This window comes from Staurois parvus, unplaced genomic scaffold (genome assembly GCF_062004578.1).
Source record: "Staurois parvus isolate SC_StPar_1 unplaced genomic scaffold, SC_StPar_1.0 ptg000335l, whole genome shotgun sequence".
Classification (NCBI taxonomy): Eukaryota; Metazoa; Chordata; class Amphibia; order Anura; family Ranidae; genus Staurois; species Staurois parvus.
The window spans coordinates 1,002,576-1,025,478 of NW_028318131.1; the positions used below are offsets into that span (position 1 = coordinate 1,002,576).

General features: G+C 45.5%; 1 protein-coding gene across 1 annotated transcript in view; it reads left to right on the top strand.

The window, feature by feature from the left end:
- The window catches only part of CELSR3 (cadherin EGF LAG seven-pass G-type receptor 3), a 288,288-nt gene that overhangs the window by 132,739 nt on the left and 132,646 nt on the right, over positions 1-22,903 (top strand). Inside the window, exon 3 of the mRNA XM_089684072.1 lies at positions 19,479-19,701. Coding sequence (XP_089540198.1) covers positions 19,479-19,701 — 223 coding nt within the window. The remainder of the gene's footprint in view (positions 1-19,478; positions 19,702-22,903) is intronic.

Below are 22,903 nucleotides of genomic sequence, written 5' to 3' on the forward strand. Positions count from 1 at the left end.
ATAGTTCCGGGGGGCAGGATTGGTGTGCTTCTTCACATTGCAAAGTTTTAGACTCCATGTACACGGGACACTTCTGAACGATGGAAACTGACTGCTGGAAAATGTAGGTTAAAATACGTCTGTTTAGCCACGTTTGCATACCGCGTTTATGAGCATTTGCGTTTAGAAGCGTTTTTTTAAGATAACCTCAGGAGACCTTCCCAAATGCCCAGAATGAACTAAAAAAACAGCACAAAATTAACTATTTCAAACATTTTGAGAGATATAGAGAGAGCAGAAGCAGAGAGCAGTATGCGGTGCGATTAGCTGTCTTTTTTTTTTGTGGTGTTTGGATGTGTTTCAGCTCATTTCTGTGCAGAAATTATTGCAGCAGTGTCTTACATATTTTTTTTCCTGCAAAACCTCAAAGTATGGTGTACCGGGTCCATTTGAGTACCTGGAAAACGGTTTGCATGCATTTATCATGATGAAAAAAGGCTCCGGACAGCATCTGGAAATGGAAGAGTTAAAAAAAATTAGCAAACGCCTATAAACGCAGTTAGCCGCGTTTACAAGTGTTTTGCGTTTGGAACATTGATAAAATCTACTGCTGAACGCAAGTTTTTGGCGTTCAAAAACACGCCTGTAAACTCATCTGCCTGTAAACGAAGATGTGTACACGGACACATAGGAAAACATTAGGGAGAGTTTAGGGGCTGCTGAAAAAAAACGCTGAACAGCTCCTAAACGTCAGTTTATCATCTGCAGTGTACATGAGCGCTAAAGTGGTTGTAAACCTCAGACATGAAATATAAACAAAGCATACTCCTCTGTAGTGTGCAGTTTTTACAATCCAGAGCACTAAGGGGTTGATTTACTAAAGGTAATTAGACTGTGCACTTAGTCCAGGTTCACTCTATGAATCGCACAGAAACGCGCAGCTCGTTCCTGTTCGATTCAGTGAGGTGCGATGGGCTCGACTCGCTCTGCATCACACCAGAAGTAGCGCCTGCACTGCTTTTGGGAACGCACTGCAACCGGATTGTATGGTACTTATGTACTATGCGATCCGGTGCAGACAAACACGGTGGGGTTGATTTGCTAAAGGCAAATAGACTGCGTACTTTGCAAAGTGCAGTTGCACTCCGCTTGTGCAGTTGCTCCAGAGCCTGGTAAATGAGGTCAAGCTTCCCTTTGCTAAGAATACCCAATCACATGCAAGGAAAATAAAAAAAAACAGCATTTTTGCTTGCATATGATTGGATGATGGAAGTCAGCAGAGCGTCTGCTCATTTACTAAGCCTTGGAGCCACTGCACTTTGCAAAGTGCACAGTGTATTTGCCTTTAGTAAATTAACCCCTAAGTGTCATTTCTGTCTGCTGCCTCGTTCCTCTGCTATCAGCATGAATCACTTCTGACAAGTTTTCCTGACAGCAAGAGAAAAATGGTGACAGGGGAGAGACTTCCAGCAGATTGACCGTTTCAGCTCTGTTCCTGTGTGAAGGGGGGGTTGTCCCTTCCCTCCAATCAGCTCTCAGAGGTCTTGAGATTCTCAATTCTGCAATTCTGCACTTTGAATGGCTGTAAAGAAGAGAAAGCTGCAGATAAACAGGTACAACGTATGTAGGAGGATTTGGTACACCTCTGTGTATCACCTGAGACCAGTCACTTCACTGGGATGGGGCAGCATCCTCTGGAGCGAACAGAGAGAGTAATTGACGACGTTCCTCCATCTCTGTGACATCAGAAACCATAAGCAATGAGGATTTTGTCACTTCCTGTTTCGGTTCTTTGTTTGCCTGGCTGTTACCGGCCAGTGAAGTGGCCAATCAAACCTGTGATCTGTGTCTGATCAGCTGCATTGGAGGTCTGAGGAGAGGCCACATATCTCTCCATAAAGAGAACCTGTCACACGCCATGCTTTCACAAGGGATGTTGTTCATCCCTTGTAATAGCAATAAAGTTGATTAAAACAAAAAAATGTAAGAGTGTGTTAACATGTTTTAAATTAAAAAAAAAAAAAATTTAAAGTGCCCTGTGCTTATGCACAAATGGGAATGCATACGTAAGTCCCGAACACTCATGTAAACAGTGGTCACACCACACATATGAGGTATCATTGCGAACGTCAGAGTAGGCGAAATAATTCTAGCCCCAAACCGACTGTGTAACTCAAAAATGGTAACCTGTAAAGAGTTTTAAATTGTCGCCTATGGAGATTTTTAGGTACCGTAGTTTGGGGCCGTACCAAGGGCATGTGCAATTCAAAGCACGACATGTTAGGTATCTAGTTGCTCGGCATAACCATCTTTTATATTTGTACCCCAAAAAAATGGCATTATACTGTGTTTGTGTGTACTAAAATTCTAAAAATGTGTATTTTTTCCCAAAAAATTAGCATTTTAAAAAACGCTGCGCAAATACCGTGTGATATAAAATATTGCAGCACCCGCCATTTTATTCTCTAGGGCCTCTGCTTAAAAATATATACTGTTCGGGGGTTCTAAGTCATTTTCTAGGAAATAAATGCAGATTTTTACATGTAGGAGAGAAGTGTCAGAATTGGCCCGGTATTGTTAGTAGTTGTAGTTATTTGTGTCTTTTATATCTCTCTGGATTTGGCTGTACACCTTCACTCTTGTGTTGAGTTCCCTTTCAAAACCACTTGGGGGAAAAAGAGCAGACAGGTGGCGCAAACACCTAGTGTATTATCCAAGATTTATTAAACGATGTAAAAGACAAAAACATACTCACAGACATAGCGTGTATAAAAAGCTTTGCTTTCCAGAAGCTCTGAGGAAGGGGACTCGTCCCCGAAACGCGTCAGCCACCTGACCACACTGACAACTAGAACACCTTGCCCATTGTTGCGGCCATCTCCTTTATGCAAAGCTTTTTATACATTCTATGTCTGTGAGTATTGCCAGCCATAGACGGGTCGAAATTCGGCCGATTTTCGCACCGTTAGTGGGGTAATTGGTCGGCCGTTTTTTGGGCTTTTTGAACATTTTTTTTATTGGGCATGTTGGAAAATTCGTGGCCGATTTTGACGATTGGCCAATTTTCCCGGCAATGATGGGCAAATCGGCCGATTGTTATACCGATAAAAAATCTGCGCATGAGCCGTGACCTGCAAGAAGACGAAAAAGAAGAAAAAAAAGAAGAAAAAAAAGAAGAAAAAGAAGAATTCCAGTCCGCTATTATATTTTATATGAAAAGTCTTGTGGTTGCAACAATGTATCCATTTGTATCTAAATAAAAACATCTGTATCCGAAATGGATACAAATGGATACAAATGGATACATTATTGCAACCGCAAGACTTTTCATATAAAATATAATAGCGGACTGGAACTCTTATTCTTCTTCTTCTTTTTCTTCTTCCTCTTCCTCTTCCTCTTCTTCTTCCTCTTCTTCCTCTTCTTCCTCTTCTTCTTCTTCCTCTTCTTCTTCCTCTTCTTCTTTTTCTTCTTCTTTCTCTTCTTCTTCTTCTTTTTCTGCTTCTTCTTCCTCTTCTTCCTCTTCTTCTTCCTCTTCTTCTTCCTCTTCCTCTTCTTCTTTTTCTTCTTCTTCCTCTTCCTCTTCTTCTTCCTCTTCCTCTTCTTCTTCTTCTTCCTCTTCCTCTTCTTCTTTTTCTTCTTCTTCCTCTTCTTCTTTTCTTCTTCTTCTTCTTCTCTCCCCTGTGTGCTCCCCTGTCTCTGCAAGGCACAGAAGTAATTATGGGGTTAAATGCCGGCTATAGACGGGATGAAAATCGGCCAATTTTTTTACCATTGGTGGTAACGTCGGCCGATCGAATGACCGATTTTTCTTTTTTTTTTTAAAAAAAAAAAACAGGCGGTTTTCGACCCGTCTATGGCCTGCCTATGTTTTTGTCTTTTACATCGTTTAATAAATCTTGGATAACGCACTAGGTGTTTGCTCTGTCTGCTCTTTTTCCCAGTGGTTGATTTACCCCGTCTGAGGAGGGCTGCATCCCCGAAGCATTTTCTGCAGGCCATTCCTGCTCTGGTTCCCTTGGCCTCCCTTTGGCAATTTATTTCCTGGAGCGGTGGAGAGTACACACGGTTCCCCTTAAAAATCCCATTTTTGGCTGCATTTCCAGTTTCTGGTGTCTGTTTCATTGATGGATTTTGCTCTTGGAATGCATTTGGAGTGATGTCTTTATGGGTTTTATTCAATCACATTAGAAATTCCAGTTTTACGACCGTGGGTTTATGGAACTGTATTTTACTATCAATGTGACAGTTGTGATAAGGTTTTGTGTTATACATCAGCTCAGAGTCAGTCGTCTGCTAATTTGTCCAGCTTTTGTGCGACTTCCCATTAGTGACAACAGTGGGCCATGCCAGTTCAATGTGTGCCGCCTGTTTGTAGTCTCTATTCACACTTATGCGACTTTGGGGTCCAGATTTGCATGACAAGTCACATCCCATGTTTCCCAATGAGTACCATTCATATTTGTGCAACTTCAAGTGACAGCGACTTGAAAGTAGTTTCTGCACTACTTTGGTCCGACTTTCATGCGACTTGAGGGACTTCAATGTAAACCCTACAAAGTCTCATGAAAGTCGCACCTGAATGATATAAATGCGACTTGTGCGCAACTTTGTACAGCACAATCATCCTTGGTCAAAGTTGCACTCATCCAAAATGGCATCAAGCCGCACTGTAAAGTCACAGTAAAAATCGCTCGATTTTGAAGTTGCACCAGTGTGAATGGAAACTGAAGGATACATGTGACAGGGTGACAATGTAAGAGTTAGAATTGGGAGAAAGAGGAAGAGTGTTGTCATCTCATAACCACGGTGGTGATTGAAGGCAATGAAAACGTGGGAGAAGCATCAAAGCGGGAATAATCTCTGCTGTCCTCCACCCAAAAAACGCAGAACCCAATTTTTAAAGTTCGGCAAATGCTTGATGAATGCATCTATCTGTATTGGTGCCTATACTCTTGTTTGCTGGGGTAAGTCCCTCCACCCCCGATTTTGCTGAAGCCGATGCCATTTTGTATGCATCTCGACATTTACTTCCCTTATCCCTTCTTCCGCCCTCCATGGGCGTCACCAACAACTTCCACACATGTGCATAAGGTCTTGTTCATATGGGAGTACTACAGTGAACACCCTTGCTAGAGCCATGTTTGCCCGTACAGGTTTGCACAGCTGTACTGTGTCAGTCACTACTTGTAGGTAGGTGGTTGTGTGGGCAGTGAGGAAGGAATCACTTTCAGTAGGTTGTGCTGGATGGTGGATGGTGGTGGTTGGCTCTCTTGGGAGCATGTGTGGACTGTGAGGAAGAAATCACTTTCAGTGGGTTGTCCCAGATGGTGGATAGTGGTGATGGGTTCTCTTGGGGGCTTGTGTGGGCAGAGAGGAATGAATCGCTTTCAGTGGGTTGTCCTGAAGAGTGGATGGTGGTGGTGGGCTCTCTTGGAGGTTTGTGTGGGCAGTGAGGAAGGAATCACTTTAAGTGGATTGTGCCGGTAGGTGGTGGTATTCCCTCTTGGGAGCTTGTGTGGGCAGTGAGGAACGAATCACTTTCAGTGGGTTGTCCCAGATGGTGGATAGTGGTGATGGGTTCTCTTGGGGGCTTGTGTGGGCAGTGAGGAAGGAATCACTTTCAGTAGGTTGTGCTGGACGGTGGATGGTGGTGGTTGGCTCTCTTGGGAGCATGTGTGGACTGTGAGGAAGGAATCACTTTCAGTGGGTTGTCCCAGATGGTGGATAGTGGTGATGGGTTCTCTTGGGGGCTTGTGTGGGCAGTGAGGAAGGAGTCACATTCAGTGGGTTGTGCTGGACAGTGGATGGTGGTGGTGGGCTCTCTTGGGGGTTTGTGTGGGCAGTGAGGAAGGAATCACTTTCAGTGGATTATGGTGGTGGTGGGCCCTCTTGGGAGCTTGTGTGGGCAGTGAGGAATGAATCGCTTTCGGTGGGTTGTCCTGAAGAGTGGATGGTGGGCTTGGAGGTTTGTGTGGGCAGTGAGGAAGGAATCTCTTTTAGTGGATTGTGCCGGATGGTGGATGGTGGTGGTGGGCCCTCTTGGGAGCTTGTGTGGGCAGTGAGGAAGGAATCTCTTTTAGTGGATTGTGCCGGATGGTGGATGGTGGTGGTGGGCCCTCTTGGGGGCTTGTGTGGGCAGTGAGGAAGGAATCACTGTCAGTGGGTTGTGCTGGATGGTGGGGGTGAGCCTTCTTGGGGGCTTGGGCTGCTACCTGTATGGCACAGCCATGTGGTCATTTCAGCATAACTTGGGTGGAGAGGAAGACGTGCCCGGTGTCCAGAACAATGCAGCTCCTGATGTTGGGCTTGCAAAACATTTATATACTATATCTGGTCTCCCCAGACCCTGCATTCACTATATCAGGTCTCCTCAGACCCTGCATTCACTATATCCGGTCTCCATAGGCCCTGCATTCACTATATCTGGTCTCCCCGGACCCTGCATTCACTATATCTGGTCTCCCTGGACCCTGCATTCACTATATCTGGTCTCCCCGGACCCTGCATTCACTATATCTGGTCTCCCCGGACCCTGCATTCACTATATCTGGTCTCCCCGGACCCTGCATTCACTATATCTGGTCTCCCCGGACCCTGCATTCACTATATCTGGTCTCCCCGGACCCTGCATTCACTATATCCACTCTCCCCGGACCCTGCATTCACTATATCCGGTCTCTCCCCGGACCCTGCATTCACTATATCCGGTCTCCCCGGACCCTGCATTCACTATATCCGCTCTTTCCGGACCCTGCATTCACTATATCCGGTCTCCCCGGACCCTGCATTCACTATATCTGGTCTCCCACAGTACACACAACATGGAAATGCAATTATTTTAGTAAATATAAACAGCTAAATACCTTTTCCAATCAGCAGTCAGAGCAGTCGTGTGACTTCTATCAGTGTCCAGATGAGCACTGGTTAATCTTGTTGGAGGATTTTTCATTCTCCCCTGATTGTCCTATGAGGCTGCAGAACCCCTGACCCTCTGTCTGGACAGTGCTCATTCACCGTGTGCTGATCACATGCACCCTCCCAAGAAAAAAAACTCTTTAGCAATACACACCAAACTGAGCATGTGCAGCTTGCTCCCAAGGCCCTGTTCTATCAGCAGATGGATTGGGGACAGTGGGAAAAGGGGAGAATCAGAGAAAACAGGATCAAACAGCCTTTTTACACAATGTGGAGGATTAACCCCGTAGGTAGAGTATAACAAGCATGCTTTACTACATATACAGACTGATTTTACTGTTGTGGGTTTAGTAACACTTTAATATAAATTAGATGTATATATTTTTTTTCTTTTCTAATAAAAATGAAGGTACCCTTTATAACATGCAGCTGTATCGGAAATGAGGGACGTCTGGCAGCCGTGGGCTTGTTTGAGCATTGAAGAATATTTTGGAATTAGGCAAATCTCTGTGGATATAGTTTTAATGAAGAAGCATAATTATGCCAAAAGGCCAAGGATTTTGGAAGGCAAGTCTCAAATGTTAGGTGTAGCAGGAGAGGTGGTATCAAAGGAGTGAAGGCAGTTTTATATGGACCGCACGGCTGCCTGTTTGGCAAAGTATAAAATGACCGCAGTGTTGGAGGCGCGTTCATGCCGGGGTTTAGTAGAGTCCACAGATGACACACAGACTAATGCCAAAGGCAACAAGCCAGCTTTACATGTTTTATGCTGCTTGTATGTAATGTTTTCCTTGCTTAGTTCTGTTGAGTTAGATGTCTTTTTTTACCCACCTTCCAAGGCTGATGATGGAGATGCAGCACAATCAGCTTCCCTCTATGGGATCGCTCACCAGCAACAGGTTAGCAAACTTGTTGCTGGTGAGCTGTCCCCAGCAGCAGGGTCGCTTGTGTGACATGGCTCTAAATTTGCAGCCCTGACTGTGTTTGACCCTGGGGCAGTTAGCGTTGAGGGGCCCGAAGGCGCCACACAAAAGTTCAATTGGTGGAAAGGAATTATGGGAGTAATGCAAGAGTGGTATCCATAATGGGTCTACAGCCTCGTCTCCCCCACCCCCTGGTCATTGAGTGTCAATGTGACTGCAGGACAGATGGAGGGACATGATCTGCTCCCTGGGGCAGCTGTTCCTCCTGCCCACCCCTTGTCGCAGCCCTGCTGAGCTGACATGTACTCTATATTCCTCTGGAGGATAGAGGGGGAACACTGAGCAGATATGTAAGTTCCTCTGGAGGATAGAGGGGGAACACTGAGCAGATATGTAAGTTCCTCTGGAGGGAAAAGGGAGACACTGAGCAGATATGTAAGTTCCTTTGGAGGATAGAGGAGGAACACTGAGCAGATATGTAAGTTCCTCTGGAGGATAGAGGGGGAACACTGAGCAGATATGTACGTTCCTCTGGAGGATAGAGGGGGAACACTGAGCAGATATGTAAGTTCCTCTGGAGGATAGAGGGGGAACACTGAGCAGATATGTAAGTTCCTCTGGAGGATAGAGGGGGAACACTGAGCAGATAGGTAAGTTCCTCTGGAGGATAGAGGGGGAACACGGAGCAGATATGTAAGTTCCTCTGGAGGATAGAGGAGGAACACTGAGCAGATATGTACGTTCCTCTGGAGGATAGAGGGGGAACACTGAGCAGATATGTAAGTTCCTCTGGAGGATAGAGGGGGAACACTGAGCAGATATGTAAGTTCCTCTGGAGGATAGAGGGGGAACACTGAGCAGATATGTAAGTTCCACTGGAGAGAAAAGGGAGACACTGAGCAGATATGTATGTTCCTCTGGAGGGAAAAGGGAGACACTGAGCAGATATGTATGTTCCTCTGGAGGATAGAGGGGGAACACTGAGTAGATATGTCTGTTCCTCTGGAGGATAGAGGGGGAACACTGAGCAGATATGTCTGTTCCTCTGGAGGGAAAAGGGAGACACTGAGCAGATAGGTATGTTCCTCTGGAGGATAGAGGGGGAACACTGAGTAGATATGTATGTTCCTCTGGAGGATAGAGGAGGAACACTGAGCAGATATGTAAGTTCCTCTGGAGGATAGAGGGGGAACACTGAGCAGATATGTAAGTTCCTCTGGAGGGAAAAGGGAGACACTGAGCAGATATGTAAGTTCCTCTGGAGGATAGAGGAGGAACACTGAGCAAATATGTATGTTCCTCTGGAGGATAGAGGGGGAACACTGAGTAGATATGTCTGTTCCTCAGGAGGATAGAGGGGGAACACTGAGCAGATATGTCTGTTCCTCTGGAGGGAAAAGGGAGACACTGAGCAGATAGGTATGTTCCTCTGGAGGATAGAGGGGGAACACTGAGTAGATATGTATGTTCCTCTGGAGGATAGAGGGGGAACACTGAGCAGATATATATGTTGCTCTGGAGGAGAGAGGGGAGACACTGAGCAGATATGTATGTTCCTCTGGAGGGAAAAGGGAGACACTGAGCAGATATGTAAGTTCCTCTGGAGGATAGAGGGGGAACACTGAGTAGATATGTATGTTCCTCTGGAGGAGAGAGGGGGAACACTGAGCAGACATGTATGTTCTTCTGGAGGAGAGGGGGGAACAATGAGCAGACCTGTATTTTCCTTTGGAGCAAGGGTCTCCCAACTGTGGCCCACGGGCGAGATATGGCCCTTTGCTAGCCTTTATCCGGCCCTTGGGGCACTATTCCTGCACTCATACGAGGCATTATTCCTTCAACTGACGCCAAAGACGGAGCACTATCCTTCACACTGACACCACCAACGAGTTACTATTCCTTCCCCTGAAACCAGATATGGGAAGTTATTCTCTCACTGACACCAATGATGGGGCACTATGATGTAATTTTTCTTTTACTCCCACTGGCCACCAAGTCTATGGTATTGTTTATTCCCACTGATGCTGAGACATTTTCTACTGCCACTGTCCACAGTCTGGCCCCCTAAAGTTTGAAGCGCAGTAAACTTGCCCTTTGTTTCAAAAGTTTGGAGACCTCTGCTCTAGAGGATAGAAGAGGGGATGCCGATCAGATATGTAAGCTCCTGTGGAGGATAGAGAGGAGACATTGAGCAGACATGTTAGTATCCCTGGAGGATAGTGGGGGGCACTGAGCAGCAATATTGGGACAGGGTTGTCCAGCTGGGCGCAGGAGAGGCTGCTGCCCCAGGGCGCAGTTGGGCAAGGCTGCAAAGAACAGACGCAAGAAGGTACATCCACTCTATGGCATGTATTAACATTAGGGGAGGGGGTGCAATTCTGGATCCGTTCCCTGGGCGGGCACGAATCCAGAATTGCACCCTCTCCCCTAATGTTAACACATGGGTGTACCTTCCTGCGTCTGTTCTTTGCAGCCTTGCCCATCTGCGCCCCGGGGCAGCAGCCCCTCCTGTCCACCCCTTGTCCCATCCCTACTGAGTAGACATGTGCTTCCTTCAATTTTCGGGCTTACTTGTACCTTTATTCTTCATCATTGTCATGCCAGTGACTCTCTAAGTGGAATCACTATAGGTTTTTCCAGTAGATAGCGGGGAGAGCGGTTTTCCTCGGAGGAGGTGTTTCATAGTTGATTCCTTTGAGTGTTGGAAGTCGGAGTAATAAGACAATCTACTTCTTAAAAGAAAGGGACTTCCTATCAGTTCCATCTGTCGCTGGCATCAAAGTCGCACTCTTCCTCCTTCCAGACAACGCCAGAAGGGCACTTTAACTCCATCCGCGCCTTTGCGGCTGATGTGTCCCCCTCCCCGCGCTCCGATGGCTTTTCTCAGGGAGGCGACAGTTAATATTGCGTCTCCTCTAGAGAAGTCCTGCCAGAAGCAGCACATTCCACCGTATGCCCAACAAACTGCCTCCTCTGGGTCCCTCTGATCCAACGAACAACGCCAGCTCGGTCTGAAGTTGGAGGAAACGCCATAAGACGCTCTTCTGAGATTGTAGAAATCGCATCCACCTAAGGCGTAAACAAGTGTTTACTTTGTAGCGCGGAGTACTGGCCCACTTAGAGACAGTGCGTCTTTTTTTCTTTTTCTAGAAGAGCGCAGGAGGCGATAATGAACACAGATGCGTGGGCGCTGCTGAACTTTGCTTGACACGGAACTTTTCATTGAAAGAATGAAGTAAAAAGTTTCCAGCTTCTTTCTTCCAGTCTAGAAATGGGGCTTTTTGGTTCCATTGTGTCCTGGGCTCCCGGGTTCAGTTTCTGTCATGATACTTGCATGGAGTTTGCATGTCAAATCCAAGTCTATGCTACGAGTTACCGAAGTTTTTAAAGCTAAAGTTAAAACTTCTTATATTTTACTTTTTCTCCCCATTACCAACATATCAATGCCATGGTTTTGTTACATGCCTTATTTTCCAAGCTGTGGCCCGTAGGGATGAGCGTGGCCCTTTACTTGCCTTTATTCTGCCCTTGGGGCACTATTCCTTCCACTGACACCAATAATGGGGGCACTATTCCGCCCACTGATACCAGTGATAGGGCACTATACCTCTCACTGACACGAACAATAGGGCACTATTCCTCCCATTGACACAAATAATGAGACACTATGCAGTACCTTCCACTGACACCAATAATGGGGGTGCTATTCCTCCCACTGACACCAATGATGGGGCACTATTCCTCCCACTGAGACCAATGATGGGGCACTATTCCTCTCACTGACACCAACAATGGGGCAATATTTCCCCCACTGACACTGATGATGGGGCACTCTTCCTCCCACTGACGCTGATGATGGGGCACTATTCCTCCCACTGACACCAACAATGGGGCACTATTCCTCTTACTGACACCAACAATGGGGCACTATTCCTCTCACTGACACCAACAATGGGGCACTATTCCTTTTACTGACACCAACAATGGGGCACTATTACTCTCACTGACACCAACAATGTGGCACTATTCCTCCCGCTGACAACAATAATGGGGCACTATCCCTTCCACTGACACCAACAGTGGGGCGCATGCAGAGCTCTCTCTGTTGGCATGCGGGCCACGTCGCCCCAGCAGCTGAGCATCGGATAACAGCGCACATAGGGGCCATGCGCATGCTCAGAAAAGAGTAGTGGCACCAGGCGATGATGGCATGAGCCGCAACTCATCCGAGCTTTCGCATGGCCAGTCAGTGCGCTGCCAAGGATATATATATATTGGACTGTCTGTGACGTCATTGGAACATTGCCCCCTTGTGCTGGAGGTCAGTGGAACTTTGCCTTCTTGTACTGGAGGTCAGTGGAACTTTGCCTCCTTGTGCTGGAGGTCAGTGGAACTTTGCCTCCTTGTGCTGGAGGTCAGTGGAACTTTGCCTCCTTGTGCTGGAGGTCAGTGGAACTTTGCCTCCTTGTGCTGGAGGTCAGTGGAACTTTGCCCCCTTGTGCTGGAGGTCAGTGGAACTTTGCCTTCTTGTACTGGAGGTCAGTGGAACTTTGCCTCCTTGTGCTGGAGGTCAGTGGAACTTTGCCTTCTTGTACTGGAGGTCAGTGGAACTTTGCCTCCTTGTGCTGGAGGTCAGTGAAACTTTGCCCCTTTGTGCTGGTGGTCAGTGGAACTTTGCCCCTTTGTGCTGGTAATTATCTTTCTTTCTTCTCTTTCTCTCTCTCTCTCTTGCACTTTCAATGTGTCATCCCGGCCTGTCTTTCTTTCTTTTCTTTCCTTTCTTTCTTTCTTTCTTTCTTTCTTTCTTTCTTTCTTTCCTTCTTTCTTTCTTTCCTTCTTTCTTTCTTTCCTTCTTTCTTTCTTTCTTTCTTCCTTTTTCTTTCTTTTTCTTTCTTTCCTTCTTTCTTTCTTTCCTTCTTTCTTTCTTTCCTTCTTTCTTTCGTTCCTTCTTTCTTTCTTTCTTTCTTTCTTTCTTTCTTTCTTTCTTTCTTTCGTTCCTTCTTTCTTTCTTTCTTTCTTTCTTTCGTTCCTTCTTTCTTTCTTTCTTTCTTTCTTTCTTTCTTTCTTTCTTTCTTTCTTTCCTTCTTTCTTTCTTTCCTTCTTTCTTTCTTTCTTTCTTTTTCTTTCTTTTTCTTTCTTTCCTTCTTTCTTTCTTTCCTTCTTTCTTTCTTTCCTTCTTTCTTTCGTTCCTTCTTTCTTTCTTTCTTTCTTTCTTTCTTTCGTTCCTTCTTTCTTTCTTTCTTTCTTTCGTTCCTTCTTTCTTTCTTTCTTTCTTTCGTTCCTTCTTTCTTTCTTTCTTTCTTTCTTTCTTTCTTTCTTTCTTTCGTTCCTTCTTTCTTTCTTTCTTTCTTTCTTTCGTTCCTTCTTTCTTTCTTTCTTTCTTTCTTTCTTTCTTCCTTTCTTCCTTTCTTCCTTTCTTCCTTTCTTCCTTCCTTCCTTCCTTCCTTCCTTCCTTCCTTCCTTCCTTTCTTCCTTTCTTCCTTTCTTCCTTCCTTCCTTCCTTTCTTTCTTTCTTTCTTTCTTTCTTTCTTTCCTTCCTTAGTTATTTTTTTCTAAACTAAAACCTCAATATTCAGGTTTATTTGCAGTTTTGGCACTTTGCGATAAATAAGGGGGTTTTGGGTTGCAGTTGGGGCATTCAGTCTCTAATAGGCTCCCCATGACTGGTGTATGGCCACCATAACACCAGTTTAGTTTTCTCACAACAGTTTTTTAGAATCCGACGTTTAAATTGCGAGGCGAACATTTCCCGTAATAATGACTAATGTAGGGAATTTGTAGCTTCTCCCACTTTTACGTTTCAGAAGGCTCGGAGTGCCACTTCCAACACGCAATAAATGACATCACAGCCGGACGAATCCGGCCCATCGCGAGATATTAAACTGTATAAAATGATATTTGCGGTGTATTAAACGGTCTCCTCTGCAGGAAAAGGACATGCGTCTGCTAAGACTGCATTGTTCCCAGTGTATGTCCCCTTCTCTGCTACGACAGACTGCAGGGCTGCGCTGCCAGCGACAGATGGCACAATACATATGATGCCTTTCTCGGTTTTCAACAGATAGACTTTCAGTTTCAGATGAAGTGCTGACAGCTCAAAACAAAGTACAAACTAGGCCGGCGTTCGCTTTTGGTCGCAGTATTTAGAGGAAAACTTTCCGTAAAGACTCCGGCCTGAAACAACAAATTAAAGGAGAAGTTTGGGGTTTAAAAAAAAAACACATCTACAGCATACTCACATCCATGCTGCAGCTGTCACCCGCTGGCTGTAAGCCTGAGAACTGAGTGATCGCATGACCACTGATCACTCAGTTCTCAGGTCCGCTCTGATCCGAGAGCAGTGACTGTCAGGGCAATGACATAGCAGTGACTTTTCATCCTACGGACACCAACAATGGGGCACTATTCCCCCCACTGACACCAACAATGGAACACTATTCCTCCCATTGACACCAACAATGGGACACTATTCCTCCTACTGACACCAATGATGCTGCACTATTCATCCTACCGACACCAATGATGGGGCACTATTCATCCTACCGACACCAATGATGGGGCACTATTCCTCCCACTGGCATCAACAAGGGGGCACTATACATCCTACCGACAGCAATGATGGGGCAGTATTCCTCCAACTGACATCAATAATAGGGCACTATTCCTCCCACTGATACCAATGATGGGGCACTATTCCTCCCACTGACACCAATGTTGGGGCACTATTCCTCCCACTGACACCAATGATGGGGCACTATTCCTCCCACTGATACCAATGATGGGGCACTATTCCTCCCACTGACACCAATGATGGGGCATTATTCATCCTACTGACACCAATGATGGGACACTATTCCTCTCACTGACACCAACAATAGAGAACTATTCCTCCTACTGGCATCAACAATGGGGCACTATTCCTCCCACTGACATCAATGATGGGGCACTATACATCCTACCGACAGCAATAATGGGGCACTATTCCTCCCACTGACATCAATAATAGGGCACTGTTCCTCTCACTGACACCAGCAATGGGGCACTAATCCTTCTACTGACACAAACAATGGGGCACTATTCCTCCCACTGGCATCAATGATGGGGCACTATTCCTCCTACTGAAACCAGTATTGGGGCACTATTTCCCATGCTGGCATCAATGATGGGGCACTATTCCTCCCATTAGAACCAATGATGGGGCACTATTCTTCCCACTGACACCAACAATGGGGCACTATTCCTCTTACTGGCATCAATGATGGGGCACTATTCCTCATACTGAAACCATGGAACGGTGCCAAGCAGTCAGAATCCGTATAGCCTGTCTTGTCAGTGCTGGAAGGAGAGGAGAGAAAACTGAAGCGGCATCCCAGAGCCTAACAGTGGGGGATTGCGGGCCACTGGTACAGCGGGATTGGGGGGGGGGGATGGGGAGGGGGTCCAGTGTAAGGTCACCTTACAGATTTTCTGTAACCCCTGGTTCACATCTGTGCAGGTGGTGCCACTGCGGATCCGCACGGAAATCTGTGCAGCCGCACCACCCACGCAGAGATCTGCGGACCCGCGGGCGGGTGCCATTAGTTCTAATGGCACACCGCCCGCACTGGGAAATGCAACCATACTGAGAACCGAGGTTCCCATGCGGGCTGCGTTTTTCAAAGAAGTGCAGGGACTTCTTTCCCTGTGTGTCACGGGAGTCTATTCAAATGAATGGGCTCTCATGCCCGTGCAAAACGCAGCCCGCACGGCCGCATAGATGTAAACCGGGGGTAAGAGGGAACTTATACTTTCAGTGTGTCATCCCGGCCTGCCTTTCTTTTCTTTTTCTTTTTCTCTCTTACACTTTCAATGTGTCGTCTCTTTCTCTTTCTTTATTTTCCTCTCTCTCTTTCTTTCTTTATCTCATTTTCTCTCATTCTTTCTTTCTTAATTGCTCTCTCTCTCTTTCTTTCTCTCTTTTTCTCCCTTTCCTTTCCTTTCTTTTTTTTCTTTCCTTTCTTTTTTCCTTTCCTTTCCTTTCATTTTTTCCTTTCATTTTTTCTTTCCTTTCCTTTTTTCTTTCCCTTCCTTTCCTTTTTTCTTTCCTTTCCTTTCCTTTCTTCTTTCCTTTCCTTTTTTCTTTCCTTTCCTTTTTTCTTTCCTTTCATTTTTTCTTTCCTTTCCTTTTTTCTTTCCTTTCCTTTCCTTTCCTTTCCTTTTTTCTTTCCTTTCCTTTTTACTTTCCTTTCCTTTTTTCTTTCCTTTCCTTTTTTCTTTCCTTTCCTTTTATCTTTCCTTTCCTTTTTTCTTTCCTTTCTTCTCCAGGTATCGGGTAGCTGATTTAAAAAACTGGCTCTTAGATTCAAAGCAAATTTGTCCTGGTTTACCTTTTATTTCTATTTTAAGCTGGATGAGTTGCTGAGGGTTCACCTATACTGTAACCTAATGTGGACCTCGGCACTATTGCACTGTGTAAGATATGAGAAATGTTATCCATTTCTGAACGGTGTAAGTATGTCATCTTCATAAGGGTAATCTGTAGATTTGGTTTGCTGCGTACTAGTCCTGCAGGTGAGTCTCTCTGGATAACATCCGACAGCTGCTGCTGACAGCTCAGCTCCTGTCCTGGGACCTGTCACATTTAATCAGCTCTGAGAATGGTCTGTACCCGCCTTGAAAGTAAAGGTCATCCATTCATCCTGGCTGTGATGGAAGGACGAAGCTACCCCTCCCATCCATGGCTCAGTCTGACTGCAATAATGATCCAGACCTATCATGTCACCTTGCCAGCTTTTATAATAACATACAGAAGAGATGTGTATTGAACATTTAGTCTCACACTATGCGGTTTGGGAAACCCGCGATCTGTGCCTGTTTCGTACACTGCATTCAAATTGCACTGCCCTTGCAATCTGAAGCATGTGTCAGGGTAAACGTAACGACACCCCAAACGCAGGTTGCAAATGTAATGTGTTTGCCTGCACCGGATCACATGGTATAAAATGATCATGCATTCCAGTCGCAGTGCGGGTCCAAAATTGGTGCATGCATGGACTTTGGTGTAATGCAATGCAATATGAGCCCATTCAGAATGAATAGGCTCAAATCGTACTGCACTGAATTGCCCATCAGGATCAGTCCTTTGACAAAGTCGTAATGACGAAATGCGTCAAAATGGGTGCCTGCATGGGCTTTGGTATACTGCAATACGATTTGAACCCATTCAGAATGAATGGGCTCAAATTGCACTGCACTGAATTGCCCATCAGGATCAGTACTTTGACAAAGTCGTAATGATGAAATGCGTCAAAATTGGTGCATGCATGGGCTTTGGTGTACTGCAATACAATTTGAACCCATTCAGAATGAATGGGCTCAAATCACACTGCACTGAATTGCCCATCAGGATCAGTCCTTTGACAAAGTCGTAATGACGAAATGTGTCAAAATTGGTGCCTGCATGGACTTTGGCGTGCTGCAATACGGTTTGAGCCCATTCAGAATGAATGGGCTCAAATCGCACTTCACTGAATTGCCCATCTGGATCAGTCCTTTGACAAAGTCGTAATGACGAAATGCGTCAAAATTGGTGCATGCATGGGCTTTGCCATGCTGCAATACAATTTGAGCCCATTCAGAGTGAATGGGCTCAAAACGCACTGCACTGAATTGCCCATCAGGATCAGTCCTTTGACAAAGTTGTAATGACGAAACGCGTGAGCAAGTGACGTCAGACGCCAACTGGAATTTTAGCGGTGGCCATTTTGGTTGAGGTCCATTTCAAGGAATTTTATACCAACGCTGATGTACATCTCATACTTGCAAGCTCTTTTACATTCATTAAATTCAATTGTTTTGGTTTCCTACGTGATGGTTGCCCTTTTTTTTTTCCATCTGATTACCGGCATTGTGATGGAATTGGTAAGGGCAATGTTAGGCTTGAATTGCTAAAAGGAGTCTATTTACACAAGGCTTTATCCTTATGCAATCTGGTAAGGTGCATGAGTTGTGAGTTGGTGGGTCACCTTATTGTTTCATAAACCGGTGGTCACTGGTTTGGGGTAAGGGTGCACAGAGTGGCACTATATGAAGTTCATCTGTCAATAATACTACACTATATGAATTTAAAAATTTTTTTGGAGGGTTGAACCCATGCCTCCATTCGGAGACCAAAACAGCTGGCAGATAAACCTCCCATCCTTTAAATGTCCCACATGTTGCCTTCCTTAGTTTCTCCTTCAGGGTCCTATTTGCCTGTTCTACCTGAGCAGATCTATGTGGATGGTAGGGTATGTGGAACTGCCAGCTGTTCTGGTCTCCGAATGGAGGCGTGGGTTCAAATCCCACTTCTGACACCAGTTATTATCATCCACGAGGAGGATTACTGGGGGAAGAACTTACGTGTTTGGAATCCTTTTACAAAGCAAGCAATTTGTGATCAGAGGGTAAGAGTAGGAATTACGTATATAACACGTTGGCACTTGGTGAAGTTTTTGCACATTTTGAGCACTTTCATGTGAGTGTAATTTAGTAAAGATAATGTTTATGTGATAGAAGTAATGCACTATGTGCTGTTTATATATATTTTTTGAGGGATAAAGAGGAAGAGGATGACATCACTTTGAAGATACAGAAATTGAGCACCTACTGAGCCATGGTGGAAACCCATGAAATGAGATGTTACAGATTGTTATAAATTGAGGACGCTGATTAAGTTTGGACGCTGAGCAACGGTTCATTTCATAATTGTGAACATAGATTCCCATCCTATGCAGTTTCACAACTTATTCACTTCATTTCAGACAGACAGTACCAGGTTTTAATTCAATTCTTTGTACTCTAAAGCAGTGTTTCTCAACCTTTTTTTCAATCAAAGCACCCTTTAAAATTATGGACAGTCTTGAAGCACCCCATTTCAAAATGCGGTGCCTCTAGACTGTCCACAATTTTAAAAGGGAACCCCATTCTAAAATGTAAAAAACTATTCTAATAGTTTTATATAACGCAGCAACATCCACACATGAGAGGTGATTTATTCTTCCACAGCAAATACTTTTGCACACTGGTACTGACTAGTATTCCAATGTTTCTCTTCTCCCTCAGTTTTTCTCCATCACTGAGCAAATGTGACCCCTGCACTGATGGAGAGGGGCAGGGCAGGGGCAAACTAGGATGCTGTGCAGGTAATCGACATCCTCCTTATCAACTGATGATGTCATTGGTTGTCCGGACAGGTGGCTAGAAGGTTGTAATGGTGGCACAATGAAAACCTGGGGCTTTGTGTAACTAAAAGGCAGGCTTGTTCCACTCGCTGGCTTGTTTTTTGGACAATTTTTAGACATTTTGCCAAGGCACCCCTGCAGAAACCTCAAGGCACCCCAGGGTGCCTGGGCACCCTGGTTGAGAAAGGCTGGTCCAAAGAATACCATTCTAATGGTAGTGGTCAAGAATTCAACTTCAAATGTAGAGTTTCTAGAGACTAATCACCATTACTTGATATTGAATTAATAATGATAATGATAATACTACTCCTACTAATAATCTGAATATGAATAACAATGATGTTATCAATACCACATATGCAAATTAATATGAATAATATGAAATCCTACTACGCATACCCTTTAACCCATCTTGCGTGGAAGACCGGTGATCTAAACATTTTATCTCATCCCGCAGGTGACAACTGTGAAGTGGACAGCGGCTCAGGACGGTGTGTGCCCGGGGTCTGCAGGAATGGGGGAACTTGCACCAATCTAGCGGAAGGAGGCTTCACTTGTCAGTGCCCATCTGGAAGCTTTGAAAAGCCATACTGCGAGCTGTCCACGCGTTCCTTCCCTCCGAAGTCGTTTGTCATGTTCCGGGGTCTGCGGCAGAGATTTCACATGAGTCTGTCACTAACGTAAGTTCCTCTGTCTGTCCCTAATGTCCATGTGATAATGAGGAGGTCTTTGCTGGCGAATAGGGTGTCTGTCTGGTATGTCTATCTTCCTACTGAGGTCTTCGATACTTATTCGTTCACTTCTGTTTCTTATGGGTTGATAAGGATTATTTTTCTTTCCCGAAAGGGCACCTGTCTTTCAGTATATGGCCAAAGGTTTGTCAAACCTGACTATCACACTTGTTATATGGCTGAAAGCACGTGGACACCCATTCATATTGTTGAGTTCAGGAGTTCCACTGAAGGATACTGGTAATACTACAACATGCAAAGACATTTTAGGTAATTGTGCACTTCCAACCGTGTGGAAGCAGTTTGAGGAAGGCTGTTTTCTGTTCCAGCATGACTCTGCCCCTATGCTGGGTCTATAAAGACATGGTTTGACCAATTTGTTTTTGGAGGAACTTGAGCGACTTACACAAAGCCTCTTTAATCATCTTCGCTAACTCATAAATACTCTTGGCTGAATGAGCCTAAATTCCCATATTCCAAAGTTTTGTGAAAAGCCTTCCCAGGAGATTGAAGGCCATTGTAGTCTTAAAGAGGGTCCAACTTTATATTAATGACCATTGGAAGTATAAAATACATCGGGAGTTAAAAAAAAAAAAAAGCACCTGTGTTAGTAAGAGGAGGAATAGGGCCCCATCATTAGTATTAGTGGTAGAAAAAGTGCCCCATCGTTGGTGTCAGTGGGAGGGATCGTTCCCCATTGCTGTTGTCATTGGAAGGAATAGTGCCCCATTGTTGGTGTCATTGGAAGGAATAGTGCCCCATCGCTGGTGTTATTGGAAAGAATAGTGCACCAGTCATTGGAAGGAATAGTGCCCCATCATTGGTGTTTGTCTGCAAAATTGTGTTCCAATATTTCTATCAGTGGAAGAAAGTATGCCCCATTCGTCGGTGCCAGTGGATGAAATAGGGCCCCATCATTGTTGTCAGTTGGAAGAATGGTGCTTCATTGTTGGTGTAAGTAGGATGAATAATGCCTTTTATCAGTGGGAGGAATAATGCCCCAAGGGTTGCATAAAGGCAAGCAGAAGGCTGCAGTTTGGAGACCACTGGTGTATGCAATGATGAGAGTTGATTCATATACTTTAAATACCCCCCAATCTTTCTCTTTGGCTCTGAGGCCCATATCCCCACTTTCACTGAGGGCCCATGTCTGCACTTTGTCTGAGTGCCCATGTCCCCACTTTTTCTGAGGGCCCATGTCCCTACTTTGTCTGAGGGCATATGTCCATGTCCCCACTTTGTCTGAGAGCCCATGCCCCCACTTTGTCTGAGGGCCCATGTCCCCGCTTTGTCTGAGGGCCCATGTCTCCACTTTGTCTTAGGGCCCATGTCCCCACTTTTTCTGAGGGCCCATGTCCCCACTTTTTCTGAGGGCCCATGCCCCCACTTTGTCTGAGGGCCCTTGTCCCCACTTTGTCTGAGGGCCCTTGTCCCCACTTTGTCTGAGGGCCCTTGTCCCCACTTTGTCTGAGGGCCCTTGTCCCCACTTCTCTGAGGGCTCATGTCCCCACTTTGTCCGAGGGTCCATGTCTGCACTTTTCTCTGAGAGCCCATGACCCCACTTTGAGGGCCCATGTCCCCACTTTGTCTGAGGGCCCATGTCCCCCCTTGTCTCCATTTTGTCTGAATGCCCTTGTCTTCACTTTGTCTGAGGGCCCATGTCCCCACTTTTTCTGAGGACCTATTTCTCCACTTTGCCTTAGGGCCCATGTTCCCACTTTTTCTGAGGGCCCATGTTCCCGCTTTTTCTGAGGGCCCATGTCCCCACTTTTTCTGAGGGCTCATGTCCCCACTTTGTCTGAGGGCCCATGTCCCCACTTTTTCTGAGGACCTATGTCTCCACTTTGCCTTAGGGCCCATGTCCCCACTTTTTCTGAGGGCCCATGTCCCCACTTTTTCTGAGGGCTCATGTCCCCACTTTGTCTGAGGGCCCATGTACCTTATAGAGATGAGCAAATAATAGAAATCATCTTGGATTTTTACTAAGTCTATTATTTGCTCTTCCAGACCAACTTTTGTTGATTTGCCCAGCGTATCTTCATCCAATCAAAACGGCAACTTACCCATTAGCCTAAAAACAGAGTGCTGTTACCCCACCTATTGCAGGCAGGGCATGCTGGTTTCTGTAGTTCCACAAGCCGAACACTCTATGCCTTCTATCACCCCAGTGCTCCCCCCTGGTGAGTTCACTTTGCCTGTACTCATCCCTTCTCCCTGCCCCTCCTTCACACCAAAACGAGCTCTTCTTCATTTAATTAGAATTGATCTGATTGTGATGATGTCATAGAGAGCGGCTGCACCCGCCAATCAGAAACCCGCGCCTGGCTTCTCCATCTGTCAGGAGGGGAATGACCTCATCCAAGGCAATGAGTAATGAATCTGCCGCAGTCATTTTGCTAAGTAGCTGCTCCCCGTTCAGCTGAAGGCCGTAATGGTTTTCATAGGGAAAAAAAAAAGACCTTTTCTTTAAACGTTGCTGATCTGTTCAGTCTGAAGTCTTGAACCCCATGACCACTGCGAAAATCAAGGGACGTGAAAGATGAACTTTCTGAAGAGGTTCTATAATCATATTATAATAATTAGGATTCTGATTATTAAAAGAAGACCCTCCGGCTTGAAGCTGAACTCTAGGCAGATATAAAAGACAGAAATGAAAGCAGCTCTGTATTTATTAATACATCATTAAATGTGTTTTTTATTTGCAAGCCATCTACGTAGCTGATATGATGGCTTGGTACGAGACTCTTGCAGTCCCTGTACAGCAGAGCTCAACTGGGAGAGGGAGAGGAAGGAGAAAGCGCCAATCAGGTGTGTTGCAGTGCTCATGATCCAACAAGGAATATGCTGATAGGGGAGGAGAGCAGAAGTGTGACGGGAGTGACCTTTGGGGGTGGGGGGACCCCTGTCTCAGCTCCTCATGTTCCTCTTATGTGTAAGCCACCCTGTGCCTGTTAGGGGTACAGGGTGGAATGTCCTAGTATTGTGTATAGGTGGGGGGTTGTCCATTGTTCACTGCCAAGTGCTGCATCCCATTGTTCTATTGTGTCTTGCTTGCCAGCAAACTATTATGTATGTGTTCCTGTATTGTCTACTGGTGTATCCTATTGTCTATTGTGTGTCTTGATTTGGTGGGGGGTGTTTCCGGCAGCCC